Below are 20,220 nucleotides of genomic sequence, written 5' to 3'. Positions count from 1 at the left end.
TGAGGTGTAACACACAATAAAACCAGTAGTTGGTAACGTCAGTAATCTTCAGATTCACACAGAAGGAGTTTTACACTCATGTGCCCCCATCTCTTGAACATTTTCTGCTTTCATTCTTCTTCTTAGATTTAAGTACATTGTTTGCATTAACCATGTCCTTAGTCAATCAGTTCCATTCATTTATTACTCTTATACTTAAAAGGTATTTTTTTACATGTTTCTAGTAAGTTTCTTACTTAATTTCATGTTATATCCTCAGGTTGCTCTGTCCATGTCATTGATCTGTTTTAAGAATATATAGGTTGTGACCAGGTCACCCTTACTCTTCTTCCAAGTTGGTCAAATTTAAAGCCTCTAAGATTTCTCTGTGACTTAGCTCTCTTGATTATGGTATCATCTATGTTGCTGTTCTCATAACCTTTTCTATTAGCTCTTTTTGCTTCATTAGGTGTGGTGACGAAGCTTGAGAAGCATATTTTAGTTTTGGCCTTATGTTGGACATGGCAGCTTACTAAATATATCCTTTTCCACATACTTGAAAGCTATCCTGATATTTGCCAACAGACAGTGAATGACTACCCATTTGCACTGTATGGGAATTAAATTTTAGATTTTTGTGGCCACATCTCTTTAACATTTTCTGCTACTGTACTACCATATTATTTTTAGTATGTTGTCTACTTTTACCATGTTGCCGGTCAATTTATCCACCATATGTATACTATAAAAGTACTTCTTTACATATTTCTTAACAAGTTTCTTGCATTTTTTCATGTTATGCCTTCAGTTCTATCCCTACATATCTATAAGAACTGTTCACTGTCTATGTCCTCAATCTGGTTAAAAATGTTGAGTTTTGATCTAGCCACCCCTTACTCTTCTGTCTTCCATGATGGACGTATATAAAGATTTTAGCCCTTCCTTGTAATTCATTTATCTTGGTTCTGGTACTGGCTTTGTTGCCTTCCACTAGACATTCTCTATTAAGCTCTTTATGCTTCTTTATGCCTTGAGACCTGACATGAGAAGCATATTATAGTTTTGGCTTTATGTAGAATATGAACACCCTGCTGAATATTTTCTTATCCATATACTTGAAAATTAATTATTCTACTATTTGCCAGCTGACAGTTTAGTTAATACCATTGCAGTTCTCCAAATGTGTTACTTTATCAGTAGGTTAAGAATTATGTCAACTTACAATTCCCTCTCATACACAAATTCCTGCAGCTTATTTCCTGCTAGATAATACTCATATTGAGGTCTACTTTTACTATGTCCCATTCTTATTACTGTACATTTACCTGGGTTTAATATCATAATCCATGTATCAAAGCAACTTTGGAATCTGTCAGTGTCCCCAAAGGCTATGTTTGTGTGTTTTGATCATATTTACATATGACTTTCGTTAAGATTTGCCAACTTTAAGAACAGAATATTGATGAGCTGAAAGGTTATGAATTTGTGGGAAATTTTACTAATCATCATGCAAATTTCTTCAAAAGGGAGTTTACCACGATCACCAAGAAAGCCCCGAGCGCATTCTCCACATAAACGCCTTAGCCAGCAGCATCAGCAGAGTTACCAGCAGCAACAGTACCAACATAATGGACATGTGGCATGTGGGGGCTTGGAAAACATTATCTTCCCTTCTTGTGTCACATCTAAGTAAGTTCTCATACCATGGTTGTTCTGCATTCTTTTATGTGTTAAGAGTGAACTTTTTGATGTTGGTGACATTGAACTGAAAATCAGTTTACCACAAATTATGAGTGATTCTCAAGTAATTTTTTTTATGGATACCTCATCTTGTTACTTGTTATGTTTGTCTTAGATGAATTGTGACAGGTCCTGGTAATTTAAGAATCTTTCAATTTTTGGTTGAAGAATTGTGTCAGTCTTTGAGAAATAGTCTTTTTTTATTGAAAAATTGACAGATTTTTGGTGGAAGACATAAAGATTATTTTGAATTTTCATTGAAAGAATATGGACAATTCCAGCATTAGTGTTTTATTCTGGAAAATACTGGTTTCTGTGTCATGAGCTGAGTTATATTATTCCATTTTTGACTTTTGCTTTAAACTGTTATAGTTTAGGGACCTTGTGTTGGGTGTTCTTTGAGTCATTACAACTTATCTCCCATCATATTCTCTCATGATCATGTCCAGGCATTTTTAGTGCAGCTCTCACCATTAAGTGTCCTTCATTGCATTGTGCTCAGTGATGCAAAATGAAGACCTTAACTTACAGTGTGACTGAAATCTTTTTACTGTATTGGTAAATCTTGAAAGGTTTTGAGCATGACCATTCAAGGGAGTGAATGGTCAAGGATACATCTCATGCTTGGGAATAGTATTTTAATCCCCCACTGAGCAAGCGCCTCTTTTCAGTGCTTATAGGTTTTCATTCATGAATGAAAAAAGAATTTATAGGGGAGTCTTTCAATTTTTAACATATAAAACTCTTTCCAGTGCTTGTGGGTTTTCATTCATAAATGAGAAAAGAATGTATAGGGGAGTCTTTCAATTTTTAACATAAAAAAAACAATAACTGAAGCTTAGAATGATTATAGCATCTGTAAACATATTCGTGTTAAGTTCATTCCTCTTTGCAAGCCATTTACATGAAGAACAGCAACAGTCCTAAAACCAAGCCTTACAGTATGCCACTCATAACATTAGCCTACTTAGAAAAGGCTCTTCTGATGTGTGTCCTGTGTTCCCTTCCACCAAGATAAGTTGTGAGAATTCAGTTTCTTTACCGACTCCATATCTCATAAAATCAAATGCCATTTGGGTACCCAAGACAATACAAAATAGTGCACTGTCCATTTTAGAAATATGGATGATTAGTTGTGTATGACCTCTTTTCTTATTCTTAGAACAAGCATTGTTTCTGACATGTTTATCCTTTGCAATTAATCATTCATTTGCTTTTTGAGTATCTTTTACATCATTTTACAGACCACATTCATCAGAAATGTTGGTGTGTAGTTTGCCATGGTTACCCAGTCTCTTTTTCTGAGAAAAAAAGTATTACATTTGCTGTTTCCTAGATCTTTAACATGAAATCTTTGTATCGGTGGAATTAAAATTGTATCCCAGCTTGGAGTAGATTGTTTAAATCCTTTATTTTATGGAAATCTATAGCTTCCTCATCTTAGCCAGGACTGGAATTTGCAGAGTTCTGTGTTCTTTTATAACCTGTTGGTATTATAGGGAATATAGATTCACAAGATATTTCTCTAAAAAGTTTGCTTGTTTTTTGTATAGGGGACAAGAAGAGTTAATGAAATTAGACAGAGATCTACTCTGAAGTTTGAAGATCATATTTTTTTGGTAAAGATTAACATAAATTCAAAGCCCCTTGCTGAAAGGGAGACATTTCAATTTAGGATCAAATGTAATCTTAAAACAATCTTAGAATATTTCTCCTTGGGGGGAACATCGTCCTGTTTCTCAAGTCAGGACATATAAGAGATTTCACCAAGCTCACAGAAAGTTACCTAGGAGTATGTTTGTTTGTTTATGTAGGCTCTTTCAAACCATTTATAGTAAGGACCATTTCATGATGAACCAGAAACTTGGTACTCCTCGCATAAACAAGGCTGATAAACATCCATTGTAATGATAAGAGCTAACTGGAGATTTCTTAGTGGAAGCCAAGTTAAAAGCCTTTTTCATGTGTCATGGATCCCCCACCCCCAACATAAGAACAAAAAGAATCCATGACACACAAAAGTGGTTTCTAACTTGGCTTTTACTAAGGAATCTTGTGTTAGTTTTTATTATTACAAGGGATCTTTATCAGCCAAGAAACACCTGTATTAGCTGACATTTCTACTTAGATTTGAGTGGCTTCAGGTATGCCACCTTTGGAAGTGTGAAGACCCTCTTTACCCTCCTTGAGACTACATTCTTTAGTGGTGTATTTTATAGGCATGTCAAATATTTATTGACGGGCTTTAAAGAAAACAGTAAATGATCCTTTTCTAAGTAGAATACATTTTGACTTGGACCAGTGCATTCTGATAAACATTTAAGCTTAAAATGCATTTTTCCTCAGGTCAGCAGAGTTTCTTTTATATTCATATTTCGTTTTATTTATTCATTTTTTCTTTTATTTACAGTAAGGTAACCCAACAGAAGATATGATATGATGGGTTTATTACATGATATTGTTTGAAAAAGAAAAAATAGGAAGATTATAAGTTGCATTGTAAGTTTCTTACATATCTAATCCTTTGGACTACACTACAGTACTTGCATATTTTCTTCAGTGTCCTTTTCCTAGTTTTATATTAGAATATACTTTCCAATTTATGAAGGAATTGTAGTTTATGATTTAGTATATTGCAGATAAGTGCATATATTAATACCTTTGATTATTATCAGATATTCAGTGGGCCGTATTCTTGGAGATGGGAATTTTGCTGTAGTTCGAGAATGTGTGTGTCGGAAAACAAAGGAAGAGTATGCTCTTAAAATAATTGACAAGACTAAATGCCGTGGAAAGGAACACATGATTGAGAGTGAAGTTTCTATACTTCGGCAGGTAAGTTTAAATGATAGATACAAAATTTTAGGTGTGGTATTGAGCATTTCTATTCATTTTATTGTCATCTTAGTTGAGTATGGAAGCCATTATGATAAATCTAGTAAAAGATTTATGATGTTTTGTTGTCCCGTTTATCTTGCTTATGTGTATCTATAAGGAAATCTAAGTATGCTATGCTTCTGTATAAAAAGTATGTATTATTATTATGAATGATTATGAATGTCTTTAAAGAGAACAGGCAGTGAATTTATAATTCATAGGTAACAGTTTCAGCTTGCTAAGTGTAGGTGGTAAGATGGTGAATAGTTCTTCGTGAGATATAGGGTTAAAACATCCACAGGAAATAGCTTGCAGTTGATCAAGAAACATGATTAAAAAGATGTGAAGATATACTTTTATAATATACAAATTGTGAATGAGTGAAGACATGGTAGATGCAGACAGAATAAAGTAATTTAAAAAGTTGTATGATAGTAGAGAATGTTAAAGAGATAGGGCCCCAAGAGTGTAAAGCTCTTTACTTATACAGTAAAAATGGATAATTATGTGGGCAAGTTGAGATTAAAACTCTCTCCTTGTAAAATGCAAATTGTAATCACACTCACACACAGCTATAGTTAGAGGTAGAGGCAGGAATGAGGAGCAGGCTCCTATACTGGATGGTAGATTTCCTCTGTGGAAGGGAACAAAGGACACAAGTTAGATGTAATTGCACTAATGTCAACAGTGACAACAGTTCTTCCATTTACATAGCAGCGTCTGAACCACTGTAAGACCACCACCAACCACACCATCAAAGAAGCAAGATTGCAGTCTCATGTAAAGTAAAGGCACAATACTGACACTTTACAATACCTTAGTCAGACTTCATAAGAATTTGTTGTGTGATTCAAGTCACCAAACTTGATTGAAGATTGAGAAAAGTTAGAAAGATACATACATGGTCAAAAAACTGTCTTGTCACTCAGAAATAAATCTTTTGAAGATCTTATATTTCTTCCAAAAAAGTGCAGACTCTGAGGAGGTTGAATGAAAGTTTTAAGGATACTAGATAATTTCAGCAACATACCTTACAATATTCTCTTCATGTTAGAATGAGTTGTGATAAGAAATAACAGTGTACAAAATTAAATGGAGGGAATGAGATACAAATCAATTGTGGACAAAATTTTCAGATATGATATTATAGAGATTTCTTATTGGCTAGACAGAGATGTATCAATGCCATTGTGGACAAATCCTTTGATTTATTTATTTATTTATTATACTTAGTCACTGTCTCATGCATTAGTGAGGTAGTGCAAGGAATCAGATGAAAGAATGGCCCAACCCACCTACATACACATGCACATGTACATACATATATATTCACAGACATATACATGTATACACATGTACATATCCCTACCTGCTGCCTTCATCCATTTCCATCACCACCTTGCCACACATGAAATGGCACCCCCCTCTTCCCATGCGTGCGCAAGGTAGTGCCAGGAAAAGACAACAATGACCACATTTGTTCACACTCAGTCTCTAGCTGTCATGTGTAATGCACTGAAACCACAGCTTCCTTTCCACATCCAGGCCCCACTAAACTTTCCATGGTTTACCCCAGATGCTTCACATGCCCTGGTTCAATCCATTGACAGCAAGTTGACCCCGGTATACCACATCATTCCAATTCACTCTGTTTCTTGCACGCCTTTCACCCTCTTGTATGTTCAGGCCCCAATTGCTCAAAATCTTTTTCACTCCATATTTCCACCTCCAATTTGGTCTTCCATTTCTCCTCTTTCCCTCCACCTCTGACTCATATATCCTCTTTGTCAATCTTTCCTCCTTCATTCTCTCCATGTGACCAAACCGTTTCAATACACCCTCTTCTGCTCTCACAACCACATTCTTTTTACTACCACACATCTCTCTTATCCTTTCATTACTTAATCAAACCACCTCACACCACATACTGTCCTCAAACATCTCATTTCCAACACATCCACCCTCCTCCGCACTGTCCTATCTATAGGCCGCGCCTCGCAACCACATAACATTGTTGTAACCGCTGTTCCTTCAAACATACCCATTTTTGCTCTCCAAGATAAAGTTCTCGCCTTCCACACATTCTTCAGTGCTCCTAGAGCCTTCGCCCCCTCCCGCACCCTGTGACTCAATTTCACTTCCATATTTCCATCTGCTGCTAAATCCACTCCCAGATATCTAAAACACTTCACTTCCTCCAGTTTTTCTCCATTCAAACTTACCTCCCAATTAATTTGTCCCTCAACCCTACTGAACCTACCTTGCTCTTCTTCACATTTACTCTCAACTTTCTTCTTTCACACACTTTACCGAACTCAGTCACCAACTTCTGCAGTTTCTCACACGAATCAGCCACCAGCGCTGTCTCATCAGCGAACAACAACTGACGCACTTCCCAAGCCCTCTCATCCACAACAGACTGCATACTTGCCCCTCTCTCCAAAACTCTTCCATTCACCTCCCTAACAACCCCATCCACGAACAATCCTTTGATACTCATTTTTGATACCTAAGTCCATTCAAGAATGAAAATAGAATATACACACTTTTTTTGATATGAACCTCTTCCCAAGATTATCAGCTTTACACATTAGAACAGATTTTTTTTCCATTTACACATGCCACTGACTTTCACATGGTTAGTATACTCTCCCTACACCATTGTGCTTCTCAGCTGTTTTCCCACTAGCTGATGTTCTGGAGGGAGTGATGGGTGGAGAGGAGCCTTCTATTTCATTATCCTGACTCTGTCTATACAGATTAGGAAATTGTGTATACTGTAATTGTTCTCCAGCGGATAAGGTTTTGTATTGTCTTTTCTTTCCATGTACTTCCATATATATAGATGTAAAGTAGATCAGTCATCACTTGGCTCTTTGGCAGGGAGGTTATTTCGAAGCATTATTTGTATGTAGGTGCAGATTGTAGTAATGGTATATTACCTGATAAATTGTTGGTGTTGTAATGTGTTTGCTGGCCTCAGAAATATACTGAGCGCAGACTAGCACAATTTTAAGGTTGTAATACTCTTGAGAAACTAGCTGCATTTCCCAGGAGACTGTGTTTGGAATTGGAAAATAGGGTAGATTATTTAGTAGTGGCAAATTGATATAAACATCAAATGTAAGGTGGAAAGAAAAAGTAAAGGAGAATGTACATGGAGTGAGGAGTGAGTGCCTCATTGGAAGAATATGCATGAAAATAGTGAGATCATGGTTGCAGAGTGGGCCTTCTGTTGGCCATCCTGTTGTATAACAAGAGAAAGTTGAGATTGTATATTTTGACTGGACATTTGTGGCATAGATTGTGTAGGTGATATGGCCTAGTGTGAATGTGATTGTTCAGGATAATGATTGCATTTTGTTTAAGTATGTGTGGCTGGGTGTTTATTACAAGGGTGGGTTTTGGAGGGGATCTGATTTTTATATTTAACTGTGCTCATGTACTCAGACATTTTTAGCATCATGATTAATTGTAATATTTGTTGGCTCATACGTACATTAAGAATTATAATTTTTTTTTCAGGTTAGCCACCCAAATATTGTTAGTTTAATTGAGGAATTCCATACCTCACATCAGCTCTACCTCGTTATGGAACTAGTCAAAGTAAGTGTATATTTTTTTAACTTTGTAACTTAACCTGTAATAGTTTGTAAGCAGCCACTGACCAGGGAGGTACATTACCTGGGTATGAGGAGGTTCAGTGATGGCTGCAGAGTGAGTCAGCATTTGAGTGGTTGTCAAAATGCACTCTTTGACCCAGGCAGCTGTCTTTTCTTTCTTTTTCACCCACAAGTGGACTGCTAGCATTCTGTCAACAAACATACAATATCTCCTTGTCACACATAACACTTGACAACTCTTAACTCACACAACTCATTCTTTCTAACTCCTAGATTTTTCTGCATTGAGTGCTATGGCTGTCCCTGTCTTTTGGCAAAATGGTTGGAGCAATATATAGAAGTAGTAGGTAGGAACATTAGACAGGAGCATTAGGTAGAAGTAATGGGTAGTTAGCTGGGGGCATTAGGTAGAAGTAGTAGTTTGGTACATTATGTAAAAATTGTTGATGAGATCATAGGTAGACATTAGATAATAGTAGTTGGTGGGAACATTAGGGTGTAGCCTCTGAAAACAGTGTGCTAGGGTTACCCTCTATGAGTGGCCTGTTAAGGGTGAGGCAGTAAAGGCTGAGAAGCAGCACTGGGGTTTACCAGTTATGGAGACTCTTTTGCCCTGGCCACCTCCTGAGGGAGTTCCCATAGGGAATGGGCATCAGGGATATAGATAGATAGATAGAATTTCTACTTGAGTGAAGTTATATCAGGAACAGGCGAACAGTGACCTCATTTGTCAGCATTCATTCCTTAGCTGTCACCTTTAATGCACTAGTTAAAACCAGAGCCTACCATCCACACCCAAGCCCTACAGACTGGTTTATGGATTATGTTGACTGCTTCACATGCCGTAGATCAGTCTGCTGCTGCTCCTTTTACCTTGACTGCTTCATATGCCTTGTTCACTAAAATGTGTCACCCCATCTTCCTTTAAGTGCTTCATATTCCTTGGTTCAGTCTACTGCAGCATGTCACCCCACATAAACACTTTAGGTGAAATGTTTTAGGGTAGGATTTGGTATTGTAAGAGGTTAACTAAGATATCCCTCTGAGGTAAAAACATAATTATGGAGCTTCTGTTGAAGCAAAGACTTTATATATGTGGAAGAGGTGGAAATTAAATTTGACAGCCAGAACTTTAGGGGATCTGAGGGTTTTCCTTTAGCACCTTGCCAGTATCTATCGGACACACTAGGTATGTTAAAAATATTTAGTTCAGTCACAAAATGTTTGGGAGTTTCCCTCCTAATTTAGTTCCATTTTTATTCTAACATTTATATCTTTCAGTGAGATATATCTTGTCAATGTTTCTTTTTTTCAGGGTGGTGACCTGTTTGATGCCATTGCTAGTGCAACACGCTATACAGAACGAGATGCCAGTTCTATGGTGAGAGACCTGACCTCAGCTCTTGACTACCTCCACCAGAGATCAGTTGTACATAGGGACATAAAACCAGAGAATCTCTTGGTAAAGTTGTACTTTGTATTTCCTTTACAAATTCCTAGCAAGAGTATGAAAGCCGAAAAGATGTGTAAGAAGGAAAAGAGTGTGTGTTTACAGAATTGGTATTTAGAATGCTTATTTTGAAGTTAGTAGAGATCTGTCCATGGAAATTTTTGTAGATGACTGGACACAATTAAGTATCACTGATAATGAAATTTTGTTAATGTGGTTCTTATACACATATTTGGGTGCAAGGATAAGGGGAAATTTATGGGTAGCATGATGATTTAATCTTATCGTTTTATTGCAGTTGAAGATGTGATCATAATTAGAATCACTATGGAGTTCCATACTGACCACCCTCACTTTTGCTTAAATCACTTAGAGTCACTTGTCTCCTTTTCTTGCACCTGTCTTCCTCACCTTTTCACCACCTGATTATGTGATGTTAAGTGTCCCTCCTAAATACTTCGGTCATCCAACAACATGTGAAATTTATGCAGGGTCATCATACACAGCCTGATAATAGGTCATGGGATGTGCATCTGCAATGATGACTGATGACATACTGAAGAGAGTGGAATTTTTTTCTCAGCCTACCAGGTAATGGAAGAAACTTATGTAGGCTACTGATGTTGACATGAATCAGCTGAAACATCATATGATGTTGGCTGCCATTCGTTTATAGAACATCAGATGGTGATTGCTGTCATTTTACCCTTAAACTGGGCAGTTTATCTATGTATACCATATATTAGAGGAAGTAGAATGAATAGAAATGAAGACTTCAAAGAGAAAAGGAAATTGATATAAGACAAAGAAATTAGGAAAAGCATTTTATGGAATATAGTGTGGAGCATGATAAATTGTAGGAGTCTTCTAGAAGGAATAACTACACCATAGTATCCTTCTAATACCCAGCTTTGGATTGTTGCTTGCAGTCTTCATAGTCTGTCATTGTAGGTGTGTCACAGTAGGTTGATCATCAGCAGTGAGTCATTAAACACCTAGAATAATGCACTTACCTCCATAGTTTAAGGGACATCTGAACATCCAAAATACTTGCAAAAAGGATTGTTAATGTTATGACATCAATAAAGCTTCTGTTCTTTGTTTTCATGCAGATATTGAAACTACATATATATGTATTCATGAAAGAAAAAGATAACCTTTACAAATAGTGTAATGAAAGTAGACTTGAAAGGTAAGGAAATGAATAATACTTATGGAGCATCAGTGGGAAATGTAGCTTTTAAGAATATAGTGGTAAATAGAAATAATTGTAATGATGTTGATAATGAAGCTGAAATGAATGATCATGTAAGGAATAGAAAACATAATTTTTTTTTATTTTTTTTTTTGCAGGTGGTAGAACGCAGTAATGGCAGTAAGAGTTTAAAACTTGGAGACTTTGGTTTAGCAGTAGAAGTAACAGAGCCATTATACACAGTGTGTGGTACACCTACATATGTTGCTCCAGAAATTCTGAATGAATCTGGTTATGGGCTCAAGGTGAGTCTGAATCTATTTCATTTGTGACTTTTGTAATAAGCACACCATTGTAGCTTTTCATTTTGAATATGTAGGTTTGATTATTTATCTATTGTAGTTATATATTTACCCTGGGCAAAGAGGAGGTTCTTCATTTGTGGGGCCCACTCTCATAAATTTATTTTACTGTCATACAAGTTTTTTAATTTTTTACACTGTCTGCATTCATGTTTTTATCACTTGCCTGATTCCATTGATGAAAAACTCTGACTCTGTCATGATGGAAGTATTTCTTTGCGTCTGTTCAAACAAGTTTCTTGCTTCACTTCATGCTGTGACATCATGTTGCTCTTTCTTTGCTTCATGCAAAGAACTGTTAATTACTGATATTGTCAGTTAGATTAAGTAACTTGAAGTTTGCAAGCAAGTATTGCCACAGTCTTCTCTCTTTCATTGTGGACAAATTTATAACCTCTAACCTCTTCCTACAACTTGGCTTTCTTATTTCAGGCACCATCTTTGTTATCTTCTTTTGAACCTCCTCTGTTTGATATGTTTAATGCAGTGACCATACCTGAGATGTATAGTCCTGTTTAGGTCTGTCGTAAACTGTAAATAGTTAATGAACAATTCTTTATCTATGTACTTCAGTGCAATTTGAATATTAAGTAGCAGATAATTTGCTAATATAGTTTTTGATGATATATTTGGTACTTAGACAACCTCCATTATCCTTTCACACTTAGATTCATGTTTATTTTAGATTCATATTGTTTGTTTCCTTCCAGATTATATATATTGGCTTTCTCTCCCTGCTTCTCATTTTCTTTAAAGTTTATTCACTTGGGATATATGTCATCAATCATTTAATGAGCTTTGAAGGATGTGTAAGTCCTTGTATAAGTTGATGCAGTCTTAGTCATTTCTTATTTCTCTCAAGACTACTATCATCTGCAAACATGTTCAAGGATGAACTCTCCTTCTGGTAAGTCATTTACATAGATCAAGAATAAGAACAGCCCTATGACAGTGCTGTGCCATGTCCCTAGTTAATCGAACCCACTTAAGAATAGCTCCTCTAACATGCATCCATGTGAAATGATGGGAAAATGTTGATGACAGTGAGTGAGCTTGGAAAAATCATGAATAGATACCAGGACAGACTTAGTGAAGAATGGCAGAAGTTAATAATAAACAAAACTTGGATGTTAGTGAGTAGAGGTATGTAAAGAGGCATTCCTTGCATGTGTAAAAGAAGTGTATGGCATACAGAATGTAGGAGGTAGGCATAAAAGAAAGGGTAGTAAATGGTGGGATGAGGAAGGCAAACCATTCATGGTATGCTAGTGAAAGAGAAAAGATAGGTATATGAACAAAGCTCTACATAGATTTGTGAAGGCTTTAGGAAACTGGCCTCTTAATATTCTTAAGGTGAGCTGTATAACATAAAAGAAATATACATTTGGTAATTATGATAACTTTTTCATAAAGTGAACAGTATAACCTAAAAAAAGGGAAAAAAATATACATTTGATCAATGTAACTTTTTCCATCAGTATCAGTATGTTCACCAAGCCCATTTGAAGGATTTAATTATTTTCCACAATAAGTGAAGGTGTGTGATTCCCTCTTAGTTTAAGATGGGTATGCATATGTACAGCTTTTATTTACTTGACACTTTCAGAATTAAGGTTTTGTGTTACATTCACTAATAGTGAAACTGAAATTTGCATTTAAGTCTTGAATCCCTAATCTTACTCTTGATATCTTTATAGGTTGACATTTGGGCAACTGGTGTTATCACATATATTCTTCTGTGTGGGTTTCCACCTTTTGTATCTGCTACAAACAACCAAGAAGAACTATTTGATCAAATATTGCGAGGACACTATGAATTTCATAGCCCATACTGGGATGACATATCAGATTCTGCTCGTGAATTGATAGTTCATATGATTCAGGTGGACCAAGAAAAACGTTTTAGTGCACAAGAGGTCCTTGATCATCCATGGGTCTCAGTAAGTATTTTTTGTTCTCATCATGAAAGTTGAACTATCTTTAGTTTATGTTAGTTAACCTTTGTTTTTGTTATTCATTAATAAACTACTATTACTGAATATTACATAATTCCATATTTGAAATTAAGCTGTGACAAAATCAGATAAGTTAAACATCAGGGAATGAGATGGAAAGGTTTGGGTGATTTTGAATGGGAGGACATGAGTGTATTGAAGTGCTTAAGGTACCTTGGAGAGGATGTGGCAGCAGATAGAATCAGGGAGGCTTAAGATGAGGATGGAAGAGGGGGTTTAAGAACTTGGGTGCATTAGTGAGGATGTGGAAGGAAAGGTCATTATGGGTAAAGGCAAAATTGGTTATGTTTGTAGGTATAAGATTTTCATTGTTGTTCAGATGTGATTCTTGGACCTTAATTACAAAGAAAGGAAATGGATTTTCTGGAACTTAAATGTTTGAAGACAATGGGTAGTGTGTGATGGATTGATCATAGGAGAAGAGACTCTGACGGATGTGTAGTAGTAAGCACAATCCACTTGAGATAGCCAACCGGGGTGTGTTGAAATGTTGTCAATAGGTGGAGACAATTAGTGAAGAGAGACTAACAAAGAGGATTTATGTTGGAAGTGGAAGGAACATGTGGGAACGGATGATTGAGAAGGTAGGCTCTGGGGTATTGGGGCCTGAACATTTAGGAGGGCAAGAGATTTCCAGTGGATTGAAAGAATTAGTGTGATGTGGTATATTTGGGTAGGGTGAGGGTAGGCAGAGCCTTCATGCCATTAATGGGTTGAACTGAGGCATATGAAGCAGCCAAGGTCATTCTTGGAATTGTATTTGATTGGTAGTCACTAATTTTATTAAAATGTATATAACTACTAGAGCCTGGATGTGTGCATGTGAGGTCATTGTTTGCCACTTCCTGATGCTGAATTGCATAGGTGAGAAAAGCAGTAAGGTAGGCTGGAAATCCTCCCCTCCAGTTTTTAGTTCTCCAAAAGGAGGAACAGAAGGGGGTCAAGTGAGGATTTTCTCTCTTAGGCTGAGTCCTCTGTTTATAACACTACCTTGCTAATGCGGAAAATGGCGAATGTATGAAAAGAATATATGTTACACATGGCAGCTAGAAACTGAGTGTGAACGAATATGGCCTCTTTTGTCTATTTCGTGGCGCTACCTCGCTGAAGCAAGATGAAGGTAAGCAAGTATGAATATATATTTGTGTATATATGTATATGTCTGTGTATGTATATGTGTTGATTATGTATATGTGTGTGTATGAGCATTTATGTATATATATGTATGTATATGAGTAGATGGGCCATTCTTTGTCTGTTTCCTTGCTCTACCTCACTGACATGGGAAACAGTGATTAAGTATAATGATAGAATGATATTATCCCAGGGGATAGGGGAGGAAAAATACTGCCCACATATTTCCTGTGTGTCGTAGAAGGCGACTAAAAGGGGCGGGAGCGTTTAGCTGGAAATCCTCCCCTCCTATTTGTTACTTTTCTAAAAGAAGGAACAGAGAAAGGGGCCAAGTGGGGATTTTTCCTCTAAAGGTCAGTCATCTGTTCTTGTTGCTACCTCACTGATGTGGGAAATGGTGAATATGTTTGAGAAAAGAAATTATATTAATTTATTATACTTTGTCGCTGTCTCCCGCATTAGCATGGTAGCACAAGGAAACAGACTGAAAGAATGGTCCAACCAACCCACATACACATGTATATACATAAACACCCACACATGCATATATACATATCTACGTATACATACATAAACATACACATGTAAATATATAGACATGTACATATTCATACTTGCTGCCTTCATCCATTCCTGTCGCCACCCCACCACACATGAAATGACACCCCCCCTCCCCCTGCACGCAGGCGAGGTAGTGCTAGGAAAAGACAACAAAGGCCACATTCGTTCACAGCCACTCTCTAGCTGTCATGTGTAATACACTGAAACCACAGCTCCCTTTCCACATCCAGGCCCCACAAAACTTTCCATGGTTTACCCCAGACACTTCACATGCCCTGGTTCAATCCATTGACAGCATGTCAACCCTGTTATAACACATTGTTCCAATTCACTCTATTCCTTGCACCCCTTTCACCCTCCTGTATGTTCAGGCCTCGATCGCTCAAAATCTTTTTCACTCCATCCTTCTGCCTCCAATTTGGTCTCCCACTTCTCCTCGTTCCCTCCACCTCTGACAAATATATCCTCTTTGTCAATCTTTCCTCGCTCATTCTCTCCATGCGACCAAACCATTTCAGTACTCCCTTCTCTGCTCTCTCAACCACACCGTTTTTATTACCACACATCTCTCTTACCCTTTCATTATTTACTTGACCAAACCACCTCCACCTCACACCACATATTGTCCTCAAACATCTCATTTCCAACACATCCACCCTCCTTTGCATAACCCTGTCTATAGCCCATGCCTCGCAATTATATAACATTGTTGGAACCACTATTCCTTCACACATACCCAGTTTTGCTCCCCGAGATAATGTTCTCGCCTTCCACACATTCTTTAACGCTCCCAGAACCTTCTCCTCCTCCACCACCCTGTGACTCACTTCTGCTTCCATGGTTCTATCTGCTGCTAAATCCACTCCCAGATATCTAAAACACTTCACTTCCTCCAGTTTTTCTCCATTCAAACTCTTACATTTTTGCCATTACTTGTGTGAGTGAGGTAGCATCCTTAGATGATAAAAGATCCTCATTTGGCTCTTTCCTCTGTTCTTTTTGGAAAGGAATACAGGAGGGGAAGATTTCCATTCCCGTACTCCTACTGCACTTAGTCACTTTTGACGACAAATAGGAGATATGGTTGCAATATTCATTTATCTTTACTTATAATTACCCCAGAACCTCTTTCTGATAGGGTCTTGTTCAGGGGATCTTACATTCTAAGGCTGTGCTACACTCAGTTGCATGGACAGGATGACCTCCCTAGAAGTTTGAAGTTCTTTGATGAAACCATACTCTGTTTTACCAATTGACATTGTTACAGCCTTACCAGAAGTGACTTTTTCACTAGTAGTGTAACTAGTAGATTGAGGGTTTGAAACAGTGTTGTGGCTTTAAACCATAGCAAGACCATCATTGTTCCTACCCTCACTGTAAAACTCCTTCCGTCAGGGATCCATACACTTAAATGAAATTCAAGGGAAGTGAGAACACCCTTGAAGTAGGTAAAAGAGACACGACCCAAGTCAATCTTGCAGCATTACTCTACTTAAAAACTGTTTCATCATACCAATGTACCATACACCTTGATAATTGCCATTATTACACTTTCCTCTAAAAAGTGACTTTTCCTCCAGGATGATGAAGCTTTAGACCAAAACCTCCACCTCCGAGTCTCTCATAAGTTGGGCCTCCATTTTGACACAAATGGCCCTCAGCACAAAGCTGCAGGAATTACTTTAATGGCTGTAAGTCCATTAACCTATTCAGTGCCTTTGGGATTAAGATGTTTGCGCTTTTCTCCTTCATCCATATATCTTGTAGATCCTTTTTGATGTGAATGTTAGTTTTGTGCTCCTAAGCCTCATTGAATTGCTTTATTGATATTATGATGATATTGATTTTGTCTTGAGTGCAATTTTTGCAGAGATTTTTCTTTTTGGAAGTTTTTGAAGTCTTGACCCATGTTTAGAAAAGATTTAGAATATACTATGTATAAGGATATTGATACTCTGAGAACATAAATTGAAACTGATAAATATATCTTAATATTATACATCACCAACTTCCAAGACAAGAAGGGTAAAGATAAATTTGGTTGAAAAAATTTCACTACTCTACCAAAAACAATGCAGCATATTGTTTTGACTTTTCTTACACTTTGTTACCTATAGGATTCATAACATTGGCTATATCATGTTATTATAGCTAGATTTCTACATTGTCTCATATTTGACTTCATGTTCATTTTGAAATATTTTCATGTTATTCTCATCGACAAAATGCGTTGTCTAAATATTTCTTGTTTCCTTTTTAATCAGAAAAATGCTGGGGTTATGATCTAAGCTGTATTTCATATTTCATGATTTCCTTTTCCTTTGCATTCATCATAACTTTTCATTCGCTCTCCTTATCATGGGTCTCTATTTGTTTCTCATCTCTTTTAATTGATATAGACAGCACAGTAGGAAGTTAAAACTTGAAAGATATATGAGAGCAAGAAATAAGTACCTCAAGATGAGGAGTAGGAACAAGTAAGTTTTGGGAAGATTTTTGAATAAGGCAGTGGTTTTGCTACTGATTCCTTCTTGACTTGTTTGAACATTTGTGCCATCCTGTTCAAGTGTTGCTTGAAGCTTCCATTACCTACCTTCACTCCATTAAGTTAGAGTTGAATATTGAAACATTCTTTATTATGTATTCTTTGCAGTATATATGAATATTGCATATATTGAAGCTTTATTCTTTGTGACTGTCATTCTTCTTGGAAGTTGGTGAACAAGCTGCAGCTGTCAGAGTTCAGGGTGATTGATGCTAAATCCAGAAAATCTTTCAAATGTTTCTTTTGGACAAACATTTGAAGAAGTTATCTAGAAGAAAGAGTTTGTCTCTCTGAACAGAAAAGTCGGTATATTTCCACTATTTAAAGTGAATGGGTTCTAGTATGTTTTTATATGCTGATATTTATATATATATATATATATATATATATATATATATATATATATATATATATATATATATATATATATATATCTATATTTCCTGCTTGACATTTGCATTATGCATGATTCATGACCATGAGAATGTACTGTCCCAATAGTTTACTACAAATGGAGTTTAAGTTTGACCTACTATTACCTTATGAAACATATAATTTCATAGTTAACACCATGCAGAATATTTTCAGAGTTTTTAAAAGTGATTTGTATTTCTTTTTTCCCATCTGACAATGATGAAAATACCTTGGTAGGGCACTGAAGATGAGGGAAATGTGGGATTAAGTAATGTAAAACAATGAAAGCCATTCATGAAAATGAAAAGAACCAAAGGAAACATAGGTGTATGATTTACCTGATTTTCAGTATTGATTTAGAAATGCCCAAGTCAGGGAGTTTACAAGGAAAGTGTATGGTAGTACAAGTCAAGGCATTGGTCTGAGAGGAGGACCACCTGTGACATGGGGAAATAAGGTGGAAGAACTCTGGAGGAAGAGAAATGGGGGAAGGCATTGAATGGTGTATGTGAGGGAGCCATGTAAGGACAGAGACGAGTGGAGACTTTTGCTGTGGCCATCCCCTTGATAGGAGTTCCCAGAGGGAATGGTCATCAGAGATATAGATAAGTAGTTCTGTTTATGGTCTCTTCCTATTGTACACTTGTTGGAATCATGTGCAAATGTGTTTGTATTTAAAATGAAACTATTTTGATCATTCTCAAATTGAAAGTTCTGATATATATATGCTTTTTAATTTTTTTATACAAGTCCAAAAAAATTATGTAAATTATATGGGTTTCAAAGGATGGAAAATATATTTCTTTGCTATAAACGAATCCCTGTAACATCTGAGAGAGCACCTCTTTTGACTATCATAAATCATTTGAAGCAGATAAATGCTCATTTACAGGACCTAATTACCATATAGTAATATAGTAAGGCCAATGATGTTTTTGAATCCAGTGAATGACCATCTGCTGGCCTGGTTTTATGATGGTCTAAGGGAGTAAAACCTCAAGAATACCCATTCATCAAGTGCTGTCTTAGACCTCACAGGGGCTGTGTCAGTAGGTGAGAAAATAAGTTGAAGTAGTAATTTTATGAACATTCAAATAAAACAGTCAAAGCAGCCTTATGTTTAATGCACAGATCCATGCAAGTACATGATAGGAGACCATAACAATATATTTTTAGAATGACATGGAAATCAAGGGAAATGCCCTTTTCAAGGATTCTGGAGATTTTTAGAATTTTTTCATTGTTTTACAAGTTCAACACATTTTCCTTCAGTCTCATAGCTATTCTCATTGTTGTTCTTTATTGTTAGAAGACAGAAAAGAAGGGAGTACGGATTACTTTGCAAAGTTTAGCATAATACTGAAAGTGCCATCACTGTTCATAAGCTGATATTGGGGCTTTTTAACTCCACCTTTACCCCCTTTTTATCTGGTTTTGGTTATTATATTGGTAGAAATGTTTTGGATGTTTTTTATTATTCATGTTGTTATAGATAAACAGTTTTAGAACAAAAAGAAATAATCATGATTTTGTCTTTTGTTGGCATCTAACTGTTCCAGTTGTTCAATCAGGTGTGCTTGTCATGATGTTTCACATTGTTTTTATTTTTACCCTAATCAACCAAAGCTAAGAAGATTGATTTTTATTAAAAGATGAGAGATGCTTATTACAGTGTGAGAAGTTTGTGTGGAACTGAAGATATTACATAGAATTCTGTGTTGGACTGTGAGGCTTAGAGACAGGAGTCTCTGTCTGGGAAGTGGAGCCTCATTGGAAAACAGTTACCACTGAAACTTTTAAGAATTTAACAAAACTAACCACCAACTGCACAATAAGTGATCCCAGGATTAGGCTTGTCAGGAAACTAAAATCTTCATGAATCCCTTTCATCACCAGTGCCATGGATAATTTTGTCTCCTTAACAGTCATCACCAGTGCCATGGATAATTTTGTCTCCTTAACAATCAGTCCATCATTCACTGTTTATAAAGGCAACCTAGTAACCTTGGCCTAGGTTACTATCAGTTGTTTCTATTATAAGTACTTATGGCTTGTAAAGATTCATTCCACAAATATACATACTCTTTCTCTGTATCACACATAACTTCAGAAACACTCACGCCACACAACTCTCTACCCTTAACTACAAACTTCCCTTTTCAATTCATTCAAGGTGCTTGATGCTGAGTCAGAATGTTACCACTTGTCAAGGAGGGCTGAAACCCACCTCATCTTTACCAATAATTTCCTTAGATCTGGCTTTTCTCTCTCAATTTCTGCAATATTCATGGTCTCACATCCAGTTTGAAAACTGTTACCTGGATG

General features: G+C 36.5%; 1 protein-coding gene across 4 annotated transcripts in view; it reads left to right on the top strand.

The window, feature by feature from the left end:
- The window catches only part of LOC139765152 (serine/threonine-protein kinase DCLK1), a 116,926-nt gene that overhangs the window by 88,919 nt on the left and 7,787 nt on the right, over positions 1 to 20,220 (top strand). For all 4 annotated transcript variants that reach the window (XR_011716589.1, XM_071692350.1, XM_071692349.1 and 1 more), the window contains 7 exons: positions 1,506 to 1,668; positions 4,395 to 4,554; positions 8,122 to 8,202; positions 9,535 to 9,681; positions 11,023 to 11,169; positions 12,924 to 13,166; positions 16,517 to 16,627. Coding sequence is in view for 3 of the 4 variants with exons in the window: in XM_071692350.1 (XP_071548451.1) it covers positions 1,506 to 1,668; positions 4,395 to 4,554; positions 8,122 to 8,202; positions 9,535 to 9,681; positions 11,023 to 11,169; positions 12,924 to 13,166; positions 16,517 to 16,627 (1,052 nt within the window). In the remaining variant the exon portion in view is untranslated. The remainder of the gene's footprint in view (positions 1 to 1,505; positions 1,669 to 4,394; positions 4,555 to 8,121; positions 8,203 to 9,534; positions 9,682 to 11,022; positions 11,170 to 12,923; positions 13,167 to 16,516; positions 16,628 to 20,220) is intronic.

This window comes from Panulirus ornatus, chromosome 53 (genome assembly GCF_036320965.1).
Source record: "Panulirus ornatus isolate Po-2019 chromosome 53, ASM3632096v1, whole genome shotgun sequence".
Lineage (NCBI taxonomy): Eukaryota > Metazoa > Arthropoda > Malacostraca > Decapoda > Palinuridae > Panulirus > Panulirus ornatus.
The sequence above is the reverse complement of the archived record's forward strand: the minus strand, read 5'-3'. Positions and strand labels throughout refer to the sequence as shown.